Below are 13,516 nucleotides of genomic sequence, written 5' to 3'. Positions count from 1 at the left end.
CACTGTTGTGGCCTCTCCTGTTGCGGAGCACAGGCTCCGGACGTGCAGGCTCAGCAGCCATGGCTCATGGGCCTAGCCGCTCCGCGGCATGTGGGATCTTCCCGGGCCAGGGCACGAACCCATGTCCCCTGCATCGGCAGGCAGACTCTCAACCACTGTGCCACCAGGGAAGCCCAACTTTTGAAAGATTTCTATGAGATGAATGCTTGTAACCTCCTATCATTTTATTCCTGTCTGGAGAAACGTACATGAAAGAATTAACCAAAGGATATTTAAGCAAGACTAGACAAAGCTGTGCATAAAAATTCTCTGGCCACCAGGGGAGGATCTAATAATTCTATTGTAATTTCAACTTGTAACCAGATTCCAGAAGAAAGTTATAAAAACTAACTTTAAGAAAGATGAAATTTTACCTGTAGAAATATCATTCTGTTTCAAGTTTTCTATATAATCATTGCCAAAGGAATCTTTGCCAACCTGTACCAAAGAAATGATGAACATTAGATTTTTTACATTTAGTAAAATGCTACAATGTAGTTTTTAGAATACTTAGCATTTTAAAAGGGCATATCTGCATGGTACTTTGTAAACATTAACTAATTAATCCTCTTAATGTAAGATGCTATACTTGATTTCAGCCCAAATAATTGTTATATATTAATGTTCCATTTGTATCCTGCCTAAAACGTTGAACATTTAATGACTGTCACAAGTTCTGTAGCTTCACTCTCATTTTGATCTTTTCATATGGAAATTGCCATTGAGACAGAGCTGTCCACCATCAACAATCATCAATATTTATGAAGAATGTCAGCTGTTCATACTTCAGTATAAATGAAGGCATCTTTGCAATGACCTGCCTGGTGTTTTAGAATCTTCTTATCTTCTCCACTGACCCTGACATGGGGCAAAGAGGAGGGAATTTAAAAAGTCCTTGCTAACTTGGGTAAGTTGGTGTAGTGGAATTCTGTTGTTTTGCATCCTAGCATCCATTCTGGTAATGATATTTCTATTTTTCCTTTGGACTCTTCCATTCACAGACAACATGATTAGGGTTTCACATTTTTTTTACAATCAATGAATCTATATTGACACATCATTATCACACAAACTCCATACTTACATCTGGGTCGATTCTGGGATTGTACATTCTTTGGGTTTTGGCAAACGTATAGACATGTATCCACCATTATAGTCTCATACAGAGTAGCTTCACTGCCCTAAAAATCCTCCGTGCTCTGCCTATTCATCCCTCCCTCCTCTTAGCCGCTAGAAACTTCTGATCTTTTCACTGTCTCCATAGTTTTGTCTTTTCCAGAATGCCATATAATTGGAATCATACACCATGTAGCCTTTTCAGAATGGCTTCTTTCACTTAGTAATATGCATCTGAGGTTCCTCCGTGTCTTTTTGTGGCCTGATTACTCATTTCTTTTTAGTGCTGAATGATATTCCATGGCATGGATGTACCGTTTATTTCCCCATTCACCCACTGAAGGACATCTTGGTTGCTTCCAAGTTTTAGCAATTGTGAATTAAGCTGCTATAAACATCCACGTGCAGGTTTTTGTGTGGCTCTCCTCCTATTTTTACTTTTAACCAGCTTGTCACCATTTAAATATCAGGAGACTCCACAAAAACAAACACGTTTCTGGGAAGTCCTGAAAATTTAGAGGTCCTGGTAAACACCAGGCCTACATTCTTGCAAGACAACAGAGCTGAACCTGTCTCATTAGTGAGCACATGCTCTCTAGTTCACCATAGTCCCCACCTGGCCTACTGCAATGTATGTTACCTGTTTGGCCCCACAGGCTTTTAGGCTTGCCACACCTGAACTATACTATTTTTCTGTCCTGCAGATGAGCGCTTGGTCAGTGGATAATGTCTCTATCTAGGTGTCAGCACTCCTGGTATATTCTGCTCCTCTTTGGACATATCAACAGAAAGAAACCTAGAGGTTAACTTGATCAAGAACCTCAATGAGTGATGATAACATTTCCTGGTAAGCTTTTAGACTGTCTATGTTAAGGGTCAGAAAATTTTTTCTGTCAAGGGCCAGATAGGTAGTAATGATTTAGACATTGCAGGCCAGATGGTCTCTCCTGCACCTATTCAGCTCTGCTATTGTAGTGTGAAAACAGCCAAAGACAATCTGTAAACAAATGGGTATGGCTGTGTTCCAATAAAACTTTACTTGCAAAAGTACATGGTGACCAAGATTTGCCCCATGGGACACAGTTTGCTGACCTCTGACTTAAATGCCACCTCTGACGCCTTCTTCCTCAAGGAACACTTTTCCCTGTGCTCCTTTTCTGGTGGAAATGCTGATTAGGCAATAATCTCAAATAATATATAAGTTGTTATTAGCAGAATTTCTGTCTCTACAGTGAAGTACAGAGGGTTGCTGTGGGGAGAGTCCCCTGGTAGAAGGAGGTCATCAACTAAACGTTTCCTTTATGGAAGGCTGGCCATTTTCTACCAGGTAAGAGCCAAGGCATCCTGTTTCTTAGGTCAAAGACTCACACCAGAAAACAAAATCTTTGTTATCTCATCTTTAAAAAAAAAAAAATTATTTACATTATTTAACTCTCTCCCATGGGTAATCAAAAGTGTTGTATAGTTGGGAAAGTATCATTATAAGAATGCTGTAGGAATTAAGAAAGGCCATCCCTAGGCATGTGGAGCCTGATACAAATTAGAGCAAAGGAACTTCTCTACCCTTCCGTATCAGTTTTATACAGGCAAAATCTGTTTAAGGTGAATACCAAGGGCAGGCTTGATAGATGGTGCTGATATTACAAACATTAGGAAGTGCCAGAGTTCGGAAGAATTGTTGGAGGGGAGGAAGAAACCAAAACATGGAGTTTTGCCCTCGAGAAACTGATGATATTGGAGGGAAAATAAGACATGGAGACACAGCTATAACACCGGGTGGAATATCGTGTGCATCGGAGGCCTAATTAGGAAGGGATTTCATGCTCAGGCTGTGGAAGCTTTTGCAGGCTTGCTGCAGCTGTATTTTAGAGGCTGCAGTAGCTGCCTGTCTTCTTCCTGCCCAGAGAATTACCTGATTGGCTACATCCCTCAGTGATTGTTATGGTTCCAGATTAATTCTAATAGTGATTTCCTGGCAAATCTGTTGGCTGGCCTTCTAAGTTCTACATGAGAAGTGGAATAAAATCCTTTGTTTTTGCCTTCTTTGGTATTCTCTTGTCAAAAATAAATGGAAAAATAGCAACACTGTTGAGGATTAGAAGAAGTTGACTCTAGCTCCATTAACTTCGCGTGGAGGTTGTAGTGATACATTACAAAGTAAAAGTAGTGAAAAAAGCCTAAGAATAGGAACACAATATTTTCATTTGTGTCATGGAAGTCAGAAGTCCCTTCACGTTAGCTGTGTGATCTGGGGCAAGCCACTTTAACCATCTACAGGCTTCAGTTTCCTTATCTGGAAAGACCCAGCCAGTTTGCTGCGAGGGTAAAATAAAATAATATGCACGAAAGGACATTTAAAACTTTAAAGGATTAAGTAATATGACTTGGTGTTATCATCATCATCATCATCATCATCATCATGGCTGTACTGCTGCTACTGTGGCTGCTTCTCTTGGGGTAGGGGCAGGGCTTCTGCTGCTTGGAGTCAATCTTATAAACTACTTTCCTGCCCATCTAGTTCTCCCAGACACTTCTAATTCTTCCTGTTGCTGCCTATCTTCAACAGAAAAGCAATTGATCATGGAAGCAAGCAGGTGGGTGCATTATTTTAAAAATGAGACTGTATTACTATTATTATTTTAGTAAAAACATAACAGCTCCATTAACGGTTTGGTGTAAATAATGCTGTTTAATATAACCACGTATCTTGAGAATTCCCTGGTGGTACAGTGGTTAGGACTCCACGCTTTCACTGCCGAGGGTGTGGGTTTGATCCCTGGTTGGGGAACTATGATCCCACAAGCTGCCTGCTGTGGCCAAAAAAAAAAAAAAAAAAAAAAAAATATATATATATATATATATATATATATATATACACACACACATACACACACATATATATGTACATATATATATAACCATGTATCTTATTCCTTTCATAAGAACAATATAGCCAACTGGGAGCATATCTATGCCCAGGCTTACAATATTTATTGTATTGAAACGGGGACAAAAAGCAATGGAGATCTGAGTCCTATTTAAAAAGTCCTTTACGAAGTGAGAGAGTAGCATTGACATATATACACTACCAAATGTAAGGTAGATAGCTAGTGGGAAGCAGCCGCATAGCACAGGGAGATGAGCTCGGTGCTTTGTGACCGCCTAGTGGGGTGGGATAGGGAGGGTGGGGCTCCCTATGATCCTCGGACTGTGGCCTTGGCCCGTGACTCAGTTAACTGAGTACTGACTACACAACTCTTAACTACTTGAAGTGTTTCATTACACGTGTCACTGTACGCATCTTGATGGATTCTTGCATAATAGCCTTCATCACAATGTCCTGACAACTATTTCCCCTTAGCTCAGTATCAGATGTTGTGCCCGTGCCAGTGCTCCTCCATCAGAGCTTGAATCTGAGCTTGCTGCAGGGCAGTAGTAAGTTAAGGCTGCTAAGAAAATTTTCTACCTGTTTTTCTTTTGCTCCATCTGTTCATTTTTAGCTTGAGTAATTTCATGATTTTGGTTTTCTACTTGGAATTTGTTATCTTTAAGAAACCTGCTATAAGGCAGTTTGGCTAATTTGCTAAATAAAAATATACTTCATAATTGAATGAAATATTATGACTAATGGATAACAATAACTCTTATTATAAAAGATATTTTTTCTTTTTAAGAAATCTAAGAATACGATGCAATCTGTTTAAGCTTAAATAAATCCATGTCTAAAGGTCCCAGGGTATCTAAGCAAAGTAACCTTGTATAGGTTTTAGCTGAAGCCATGTTTCCATGTCCTTTCTGTACAGACACCCAGGCTAAATTCCACTGTGGGGCTAAACAACAGACGACTAAATCAGTCACAGTAGATATAAAGAACTTTCAAAATTGTACAGGTGCTCACATAACCATCATACACAGACCAGAATAAAACAAATAGCACCTCTGTTTAACCAGCCTCCTTACTTGAACATTTCCCAAAATGCAAAATAGAAATATTTGAATTGTGAAACTGAACTTGGGAAATGAATCATGAAACCATGGGAGTGGATGTGAGAGGAACAGAAGGCATGCGGGCTCAGTAGTTGCGGCTCACGGGCTCTATGGTGCGTGGGCTCAGCAGTTGTGGTGCACCGGCTTTGTTGCTCCACAGCATGTGGGATCTTCCCGGACCAGGGACGGAACCTGTGTCTCCTGCATTGGCAGGTGGATTCTTAACCACTGCACCACCAGGGAAGTCCCCCAGATTCCTTTCTGGTCCAAGATACAGCATTAGAAGAAAATAGCTTAGAGATGAGTAAATCATCAGTTATCAGACCAAGTTTCCAAGAGCTGTGTTACTGGAGTGAAACCTGCTAAAAACAGGATGATTTATGCTGTTGTTTAGAAGCTGGACCACAGAAAACCACTGGAGTAGGCTAATTCCCCTTACTTCTTACACTCCAGTTATAAACTCATTAAATTCAGGGAATGCAGCATTAAGTTATTTGAGGACTGCTACTTCCCAGAGGATTCAGTGAGGTAGAAACTAATATGAAGGACAAGGAAGATTACTCTCTCCTATTTAAATCTTTAAAAACAACAAACCTGGGCTTCCCTGGTGGCGCAGTGGTTAAGGATCTGCCTGCCAATGCAGGGGACACGGGTTCGATCCCTAGTCTGGGAATATCCCACATGCTGTGGAGCAACTAAGCCCGTGCACCACAACTACTGAGCCTGTGCTCTAGAGCCCGCGAGCCACAACTACTGAAGCCCACGTGCCTAGAGCCTGTGCACCGCAACAAGTGAAGCCACTGCAATGAGAAGCCTGTGCACCGCAACGAAGAGTAGCCCCCGCTCGCTGCAACTAGAGAAAGCCTGCGTGCAGCGATGAAGACCCAATACAGCCAAAAATAAATAAGTTAAAAAAACCACGAACCTCTCAAAGACTCATACAGATACTTAAACATGCATGTACATGTACTTGTTTATAGCAGCACTGTTCACAACAGCCAAAAGGTGGGAACAGCCCATCAGCACATAAATGGATAAAGAAAATTGTGGTATATACAATGGAATATTATTCAGCCACAAAAGGAATAAAGTACTAATACATGCTATAAGGTAGATGAACCTTGAAAACATTATGCTAAGTGAAAAAAGCCAGGCACAAAATGTCACATATCATATAATTCCATTTATAGGAAATATCCAGAATAGATAAACCCGTAGAGACAGAAGGCAGATTGGTGGTTGCCAGGGGCTGAGGGGAGGGGGGAATGGGGAGAAACTGCTTAATGGGCAAGGAGTTTTTACTTTGGAATGATGGAAATGTTCTGGAACTAGATAGAAATGGTGGTTGTACAACACTGTGAATGTACTAAATGCCACTAAATTGTTCACTTTAAAATCGTTAAAAAAAATGAGCTCATGTCTTAAACCGGGTTCTCGCCTCTAGAACCCTCTCCACCATACTTTACACTTACCTTGCACACCATAGATGTCTTTGCTCCAAGCCTAGCTGCTTGGACACACTGGTTGGCACCTTTCCCTCCAAAGCCAATAAAAAACTTATGACCATGGATGGTTTCACCAGTTTTTGGCAGACGAGAAGTAAGGCTATCATAATTTTAAAAGAGAAGGAGAAAAAAAAAAGCACATTGGAAACTGCAATCAGTTTAAGCTCTTCAGAAGACAGAGGGAAGTTTACTGATGGAGCTCTAGTCTTAGCAGCCAGAACTGCAAGCAGAAGCAGGAAAGATTACCTTTTCCTTGAAGATAACATTCAGTAGTTCGCATCACTGTCAAGAACGCGTCTGCTTGACAAAACTCTTCTCTCCCCCACTGCCCCACAGTCATACTGCTGTGGCTCTACTTCACATGACGGCTCTTAGAGTCTGTACTACATCAGGGTTGTTCACCGGTGCCTCTGTTTTCCATCTTGGGGAACTCTTGGAGGGAAGTAACTTCATATTCCCCCTTCCCAATGCCCAGCACAGAACTTTATTCACGGTGGGACTTAATAAATGGGACCAAGTTATTGTGCATTTCTGTACAGGTTTATCTGGTCATTTACAAGAAGCAGGAAGTGTGTCAGGATTCTGGTAGTCCTGTTCAGGACCTAAGGAGAAGAGGGAAGTTGCAATGCCAGGCACTAAAGAATCTTATTTGTTTCCTTGGGGGTGGGGTGGGGGTGGGGTATTTAGATGGCAGGATTAGGTTTTGGTCCTAGTCCATCCTGTATACCACCCATTTCATGCACTGACTCAAAAAGAGCATACATATATATATATATATATAAAAGCATTCTAAAGATCTAAGTTTAGTTTAAAATTTTTACTATGGAAAATTCCAAACATATAAAACTAGAGGAAATGTTATATTGACTTCCCCTATCCCCATGTACCCATCACCCAGATTCAATTATTGTCAACTCATAGCCAATCCTGTTTCAGTCTATACCTTCACTGACTTCTCCAAGTGCTAAGGATTTTTACTGACGTTACTGTCTAATGAAGATAATATTAAACGAGGCAAAAAGCGTAAAAGACTTGCTCCAGGATATGATTTTCATAACACTGAAGGTGGAAGATGCGAGGAAACAAAATTTTTGAAGAACTTTAAATGGACTTTAAATGGAAAAGGAGCTCTGGGTATAGGGGCAAGTGGAGAAGATCAGCTCAAGTGGCATGAGGACTGGTTGGCCACAAAGAGGGCCAAGGGCCAGACGGAGCCAATGGAGAGATGGCAGTTGTGCCCCAAAGGTTAATTAGCTTTAGACAGGAAAGAAAGACCAAGAGAGAAGTTCACAATAACTGAGAACCTACTCTGTTTTAGCAGATTAGAAATTTACATTCATTTCCCACCTAGGCTGTGATCTAACTGAAAACAGCCTGTCTGCAATGGAATGACATATGACTGATGCCAAGAACACATGATCGTGTCAATAAAAACGAAGTTTGACCTGTGAACCTCCCTTATGTATTTCTAAAAGTCTCAATAAATTGGGCCAAAACTACTCCATTCCCTAGCAGTGCCCTGTCAAATATGGTTATTTGAGATTCAAAAGAGACTCATCAATAATTTGAAAACATCCCACTCTACTCCTCCCCTTTTCAATTCTATTTTTATCTTGGATTCTAAATGCATTTATAGTACTGATGAAAAAAATATACATCTACAAGGTTCACTTCTGAAAAAGGTACTCAATCAAGAGAAAAATGGTTTTAATGTAATGTTATTATCCTGTCATTTAATTTAGCAATGACAAGTGATGATGAGATTTTGATTTGCATCAGAAATCTTAAACATTTTAGGATTCTGTTATGAACAGGCAATGATGAGTAATCTGTGTGATTGAGTAACTATATGAATTCTTGGCTTATTGATGCTGCTGCAAACAACATTCATAGCAACCTTAAAAAGAAAAAATATCCAATGTGGCTAAAAACAGCCCAAAATAATTAGTAAGACTGTCACTAAAGAAACTTATGACTTCCACTATATTTATACTTAGATCTGGGTCATAACTCACTGGTTTGAATTAAGTGTATTTTTTATTATCAACTGTGGCATGAAAAATATATCACCAGATTATTACTGGGATGTACGTGTATGTGGGGGAGGAGTGAAATCAGGGGTACTGCATGTGTGTGTTTGATGTGGGAGCAGATGGCTGGGATTTAAACTCATTTCTAAACAACTTATATTAACACAAGCACTGTACTAATTTAGCCATCACTGAAATTCCTCACTCCTTTGGAACACTACTATTTTCTTTTCCTTCTACATCTTCGTCCTATTCTTATTTCCTTCCTCCCTCAGTTGTCGCCTTGCCCTGCATGAGGATAGGGACCAATGTCTGCACCATCTTATCCCCATTTGCTGACTGAATGAACCTTTGTAAGAGTCTCCTGTTATCTCTGAAGGGTAGCAGAATATGCTACTCCAAAATATGACTGGAGAAGGACGTGCTACTGCAAAATATGCTGCTTTGGTATATTGATTATCTTGACTGTAGGCACGTGAAAAACAGCAAATGCAGGGAGAGGCTTTCTCTGAACTCCCCTTATCTGCCTACGGACAGATCCTCCCAAAGGAACTCAACTGCCATAAATCCCCTTCCTGGGAGTTCCATCAACCAGAGAGGATGGACTCTTGTCACAGGAGAGACTAGAAGTCAATACCACGCCTAGACAGACACTGTCACAGACTGTCACAACTCCCATCTATTCTTCTAAGGGGCCATTCATCTGACCTAAAAATCATTCACTCTCCCCTAAGAGACCTACACTCCCCTCCCCCTTCCCTATTGAGATGTTATTTAATCCCAAATTCTAAGTCACCTTGGGGATTCATTTTTCCCCTGGGTATCTCCCGTGTATACCTGAGGGATACATTAATAAATTTGTTTGTTTTTCTCTTATTAATCTGTTTTTCATTACAGGGGTCTCAGCCAAGAACTTAGAAAGATAGAGGGAAGGTTATTTTTCTACCCCTACATCTCTTTTCCACGTCTCCCCTGTATGGCATCCGTTCTTTCCTCTGAATTGAAGATGTGGAGGTGTTGACGAATGAGGAAGAAGAGGCTGGGATGACTGTTCAATTGTCTGGCAATAAAAATTCCATGTTTTACAAGACCTTGCCCACTGCATTCCCAATACTGGCAGCATTCCTTTCTATAAGCAAGAACTATAACTAGAATTCATACTATCATTCCTTCATTCACACATTAATTCAGCAAATGTTAAATCAGTGTTTTCCAATGAACCTCCTAAGGGCAAAATAAGCTTGCTGACAATGAGATAAAACCTAACCGTGATGCTAATAACACATGAGTGAAAAAAATATGTCACAGGATAAGATTAGTATGACCTGATTCATGTTTCTTTTTTTTTTTGCGGTACGCGGGCCTCTCACTGTTGTGGCCTCTCCTGTTGTGGGGCACAGGATCCGAACACGCAGGCCCAGCGGCCATGGCTCACGGGCCCAGCCGCTCCATGGCATGTGGGATCTTCCTGGACCGGGGCACGAACCCGTGTCCCCTGCATCGGCAGGCGGACTCTCAACCACTGCACCACCAGGGAAGCCCTGATTCATGTTTCTAAAAAGGAAAAAGATACATGTTCTCATATGATATATAAATGCATAGGAAATGAAATGTTAATGACAGATACCCATGAGAAGGATGGGAGTGGGGGGCAAAAGTGCACTGAAGTACAGTAAGTCCCCTACTTACGAACGAGTTCCATTCCGAGAACGCATTCGTAAAGTCCAATTTGTTCGTTAAGTCCAACAAAGTAAGCTTAGGTACCCAACTAACACAATCGGCTATATAGTACTGTACTGTAATAATAGGTTTACAATACTTTTCATACAAATAATACATAAAAAACGAGCAAACACAAAAAATAAAACATTTTAATCTTACAGTACAGTACCTTGAAAAGTATGGTAGTACAGTACAACAGCTGGCATACAGGGGCTGGCACTGAGTGAACAGGCAAGAAGAGTTACTGACTGGAGGAGGGAGAGGAGGTGGGAGATGGTAGGATCATCAGCAATAGGAGACAGAGGGTAAGCTGCAATTTAACTCATGCCTGACGTTGACGGAACGCACGTTTGCATCTCGGAAAGTTCACAACTTGAAGTTTCGTATGTAGGGGACCTACTATATTCAACAAGAATATCTTTGTGTTTTATGGGAAGCCACTTGTTACTACTTCAGATTCATCTGGCCTTGCCGCATCTTTTTCTAGCCGCCAGTTGCCTCCGGCTGGCTTCTTGCAGGTGCAGCCTAATAGAGCCTTGCCCAGGGCCATCCTCTCCCCACTCCAGGATTTCTGTTTCTGTTTCTGGCTGTTCTGCAGGACAGAGCAACCTGTTAAACACATCAAGTATCTTGGTATAAGCTCTTCTGCTTGCCGGCTTCACTTTCCCTGGCCCTCACTCTCGCTCCCTGGATTACAGTCCAGCACAGAGGATGTGCACTCAAGCCTTTGTCTTATTGCCCTGCTTTCTGTTGAAAGACAGTTTATTGCTGATTTATTATTTTTTAAAAGTGAATGAACTAAAGAGTGGAAAGTGAAGTGGAGAGCAACTGGAACATTAGTTACAAACGGGCAGAAGCATTTCTGAATTATAGATCCTAATTTACTTTGAATTAGGTTTTTCTATCTTTTTTTCTTTATTAAAATCATGAAATTAAGGTCAGGTTGAGGAAAGGACCTGCACAAAGCACCATCCGCTGTATGAAAGCATCATCATAATTCTTCCCAATTCAAACAAGAGCTCTTAGTAGGGTGTCAAAGACAGACCAATTAAGTGCTCAAAGGAAAAAAAAAAAAAAGGGAAGCAGTACTGGTAGAAATATACTGTTGCTACCATTTAAAATTTTTAAATAGTGTAAATTTCTGAATGAAGGAGAAAACCAGTCATAAGAAATATATTTGAATTTAAAACAAATTCGTAACTTTAAAATGTCATGATATTTTAAAGCTGGACAGAAGGAAGCACCGATAAATGTTCAGGTGGCCTCCCAGTCTTCTGGGCCATGAGAGGTCATGCAGTTAGAGTTTGGTTGTATGAGGAAGGAGGCCTGAGCCACTTACAGACTGCATTACCTTTGACAGCTTTTCCCTCTTTGAACCAGCTTCTTCTCTTGCAAAACAGGTTTAATAATACTTGTCAACTCCTTAAATGCCTGGGTTTTGTACTCTGAGTTATTTCACTGACAGGTGTTACCAGAACAACTTATCAATTGCTTTTAACTTCTTGACAATGATGTGCCTGTTACAGATTCTCAGAGATGATTCATACCAAAGGAAGGAATGACCTGGTGAAACAGGGATAAGCAGCGTTTTGACCAAAGAGGTTACACTGATACTGGCTCCAGCCAAAAGTCAAGGAATATGCTGCTTTTTGGCTTTTGAATTCCATCCTTTCCTCTTCTGGCTGTAAGCTTCTGACACTGTACCCCCCTGTTAACAGGGGATTGTACCATTAGTGATCACCCAGTTAACATTCATTATGCTCATTTATTATTCCTACTGCCTGTATTTTTCAACCATATCTATTCTTCCCAGCATTTGTGTATGTCACATTTACAAGCATGGGGTAATTCCCAAACCAAGCTAGTGATACCTATTTCTACCTCTGTAAAAAGAACTTAGCCTTGCAGCTAAAACTTCATTTTGCGGTGCCTAACCCTAAATTTGCATATATACATGTATGATTTATTTAAGGAAATGAAACATGAATTATGCTTTAGCTGGTTCTTAACTGATTTTGATTTCTAACTCATATCTTTGTCTAGCTAACAAGGCTGTGGCTAAAAAGTCATTTTGTCTGAAGATGCAGCTACTCTTGAATTTATAGAATAGATAAACAATACTCTAGTCAGAAGTGGCCAGCCTTTCAGAGTGTCATATACTTGACCCTTATTTATTTAAATTTTGCTTATGTGTGAGAAAGTGTGCTAGGCATTGGGAGAGCCAGTAAAGCCAAGCATGTTATGCTTTTCTCCCACGTTGCAGTCTTACATGGCTTTTCATTCACATCTCTGTTCAAATGTTACCTCCTTGGAGAGGCCTTCCCAGACCACCTTACAGGTGAGATACCCCCTTCCTAATTGAATTTTTGTAAAGTATTCATTCATTCATTCTGACAAATAACACTAGGATTTTGGATCAGATCCAGCCTTTTGATTACTCTTAATTGTGTTAGTTCTCCATGTCCCAATCCCCTGTGGGGTGACATGATGAGAGAAACCTTTAAATCATGAATTTTGGGAGTTGATGTAGGAAAGCTGACACAGCTGCTGCTCTTCCACGCCTCTCGGGTGGGGTGGGGCAGAGAGAGGGAGGGAGGGAGGGGAGAAGAATATGACCTGCTGACTTTTGCTCTGTAATGTAAACAAATCCGCTTAGGGGAAAGGAGGGGGAGGTCTTTAGGTTTACAGTCCCTAGAATGTAAATAAATGTATCCAAGGAAAAAGTCTCTAAATCTCTCCAGAGATCTCTGACTTGTACAGTTTGTTTGCTGTTCAAACATTCTTTAATCCAAGTGCCAACCGTCTTTCTCAGAAAGTCATGATCATGCACAAATGTGAAAACATTCATGGAGCATCGCATCCCAACAATTTTCTTCATAGCAATATCATTGCCCAACGTTACAACACTCACTTCTTTCTTTCCTCTTGCCCTAGCTTCTTTTGGATTAATTGTATTCCATTTCTTCCTCACTATTGATGTGTTATTAACCCCACCTCTTTTTTTCTATTTTTTATAAGTGACTGATCTAGGGTTTATTTATTGTAGTGCAAGTTTCTAGTAATAAATTCTCTTGGCTATTGTTTTCCTGTCTTTATTTCCCCAACATATTTGAAGGA

At 40.5% G+C, this 13,516-nt stretch overlaps 1 protein-coding gene and 1 long non-coding RNA gene across 2 annotated transcripts in view; one reads left to right on the top strand and one right to left on the bottom strand.

Moving 5' to 3' along the window:
- The window catches only part of RBKS (ribokinase), a 74,263-nt gene that overhangs the window by 50,872 nt on the left and 9,875 nt on the right, over positions 1-13,516 (bottom strand). Inside the window, exons 2-3 of the mRNA XM_060026899.1 lie at positions 6,615-6,747; positions 414-477 (exon numbers count right to left, since the gene is read on the bottom strand). Of these exons, the coding sequence (XP_059882882.1) occupies positions 414-477; positions 6,615-6,747 (197 nt within the window). The remainder of the gene's footprint in view (positions 1-413; positions 478-6,614; positions 6,748-13,516) is intronic.
- Positions 2,419-10,486, top strand: LOC132435028 (uncharacterized). The gene is made up of 3 exons (XR_009521477.1): positions 2,419-2,482; positions 3,674-3,749; positions 9,575-10,486. It is a non-coding gene; the product is annotated as an uncharacterized lncRNA (long non-coding RNA).

This window comes from Delphinus delphis, chromosome 12 (assembly GCF_949987515.2).
Source record: "Delphinus delphis chromosome 12, mDelDel1.2, whole genome shotgun sequence".
Taxonomy (NCBI): Eukaryota; Metazoa; Chordata; class Mammalia; order Artiodactyla; family Delphinidae; genus Delphinus; species Delphinus delphis.
The sequence above is the reverse complement of the archived record's forward strand: the minus strand, read 5'-3'. Positions and strand labels throughout refer to the sequence as shown.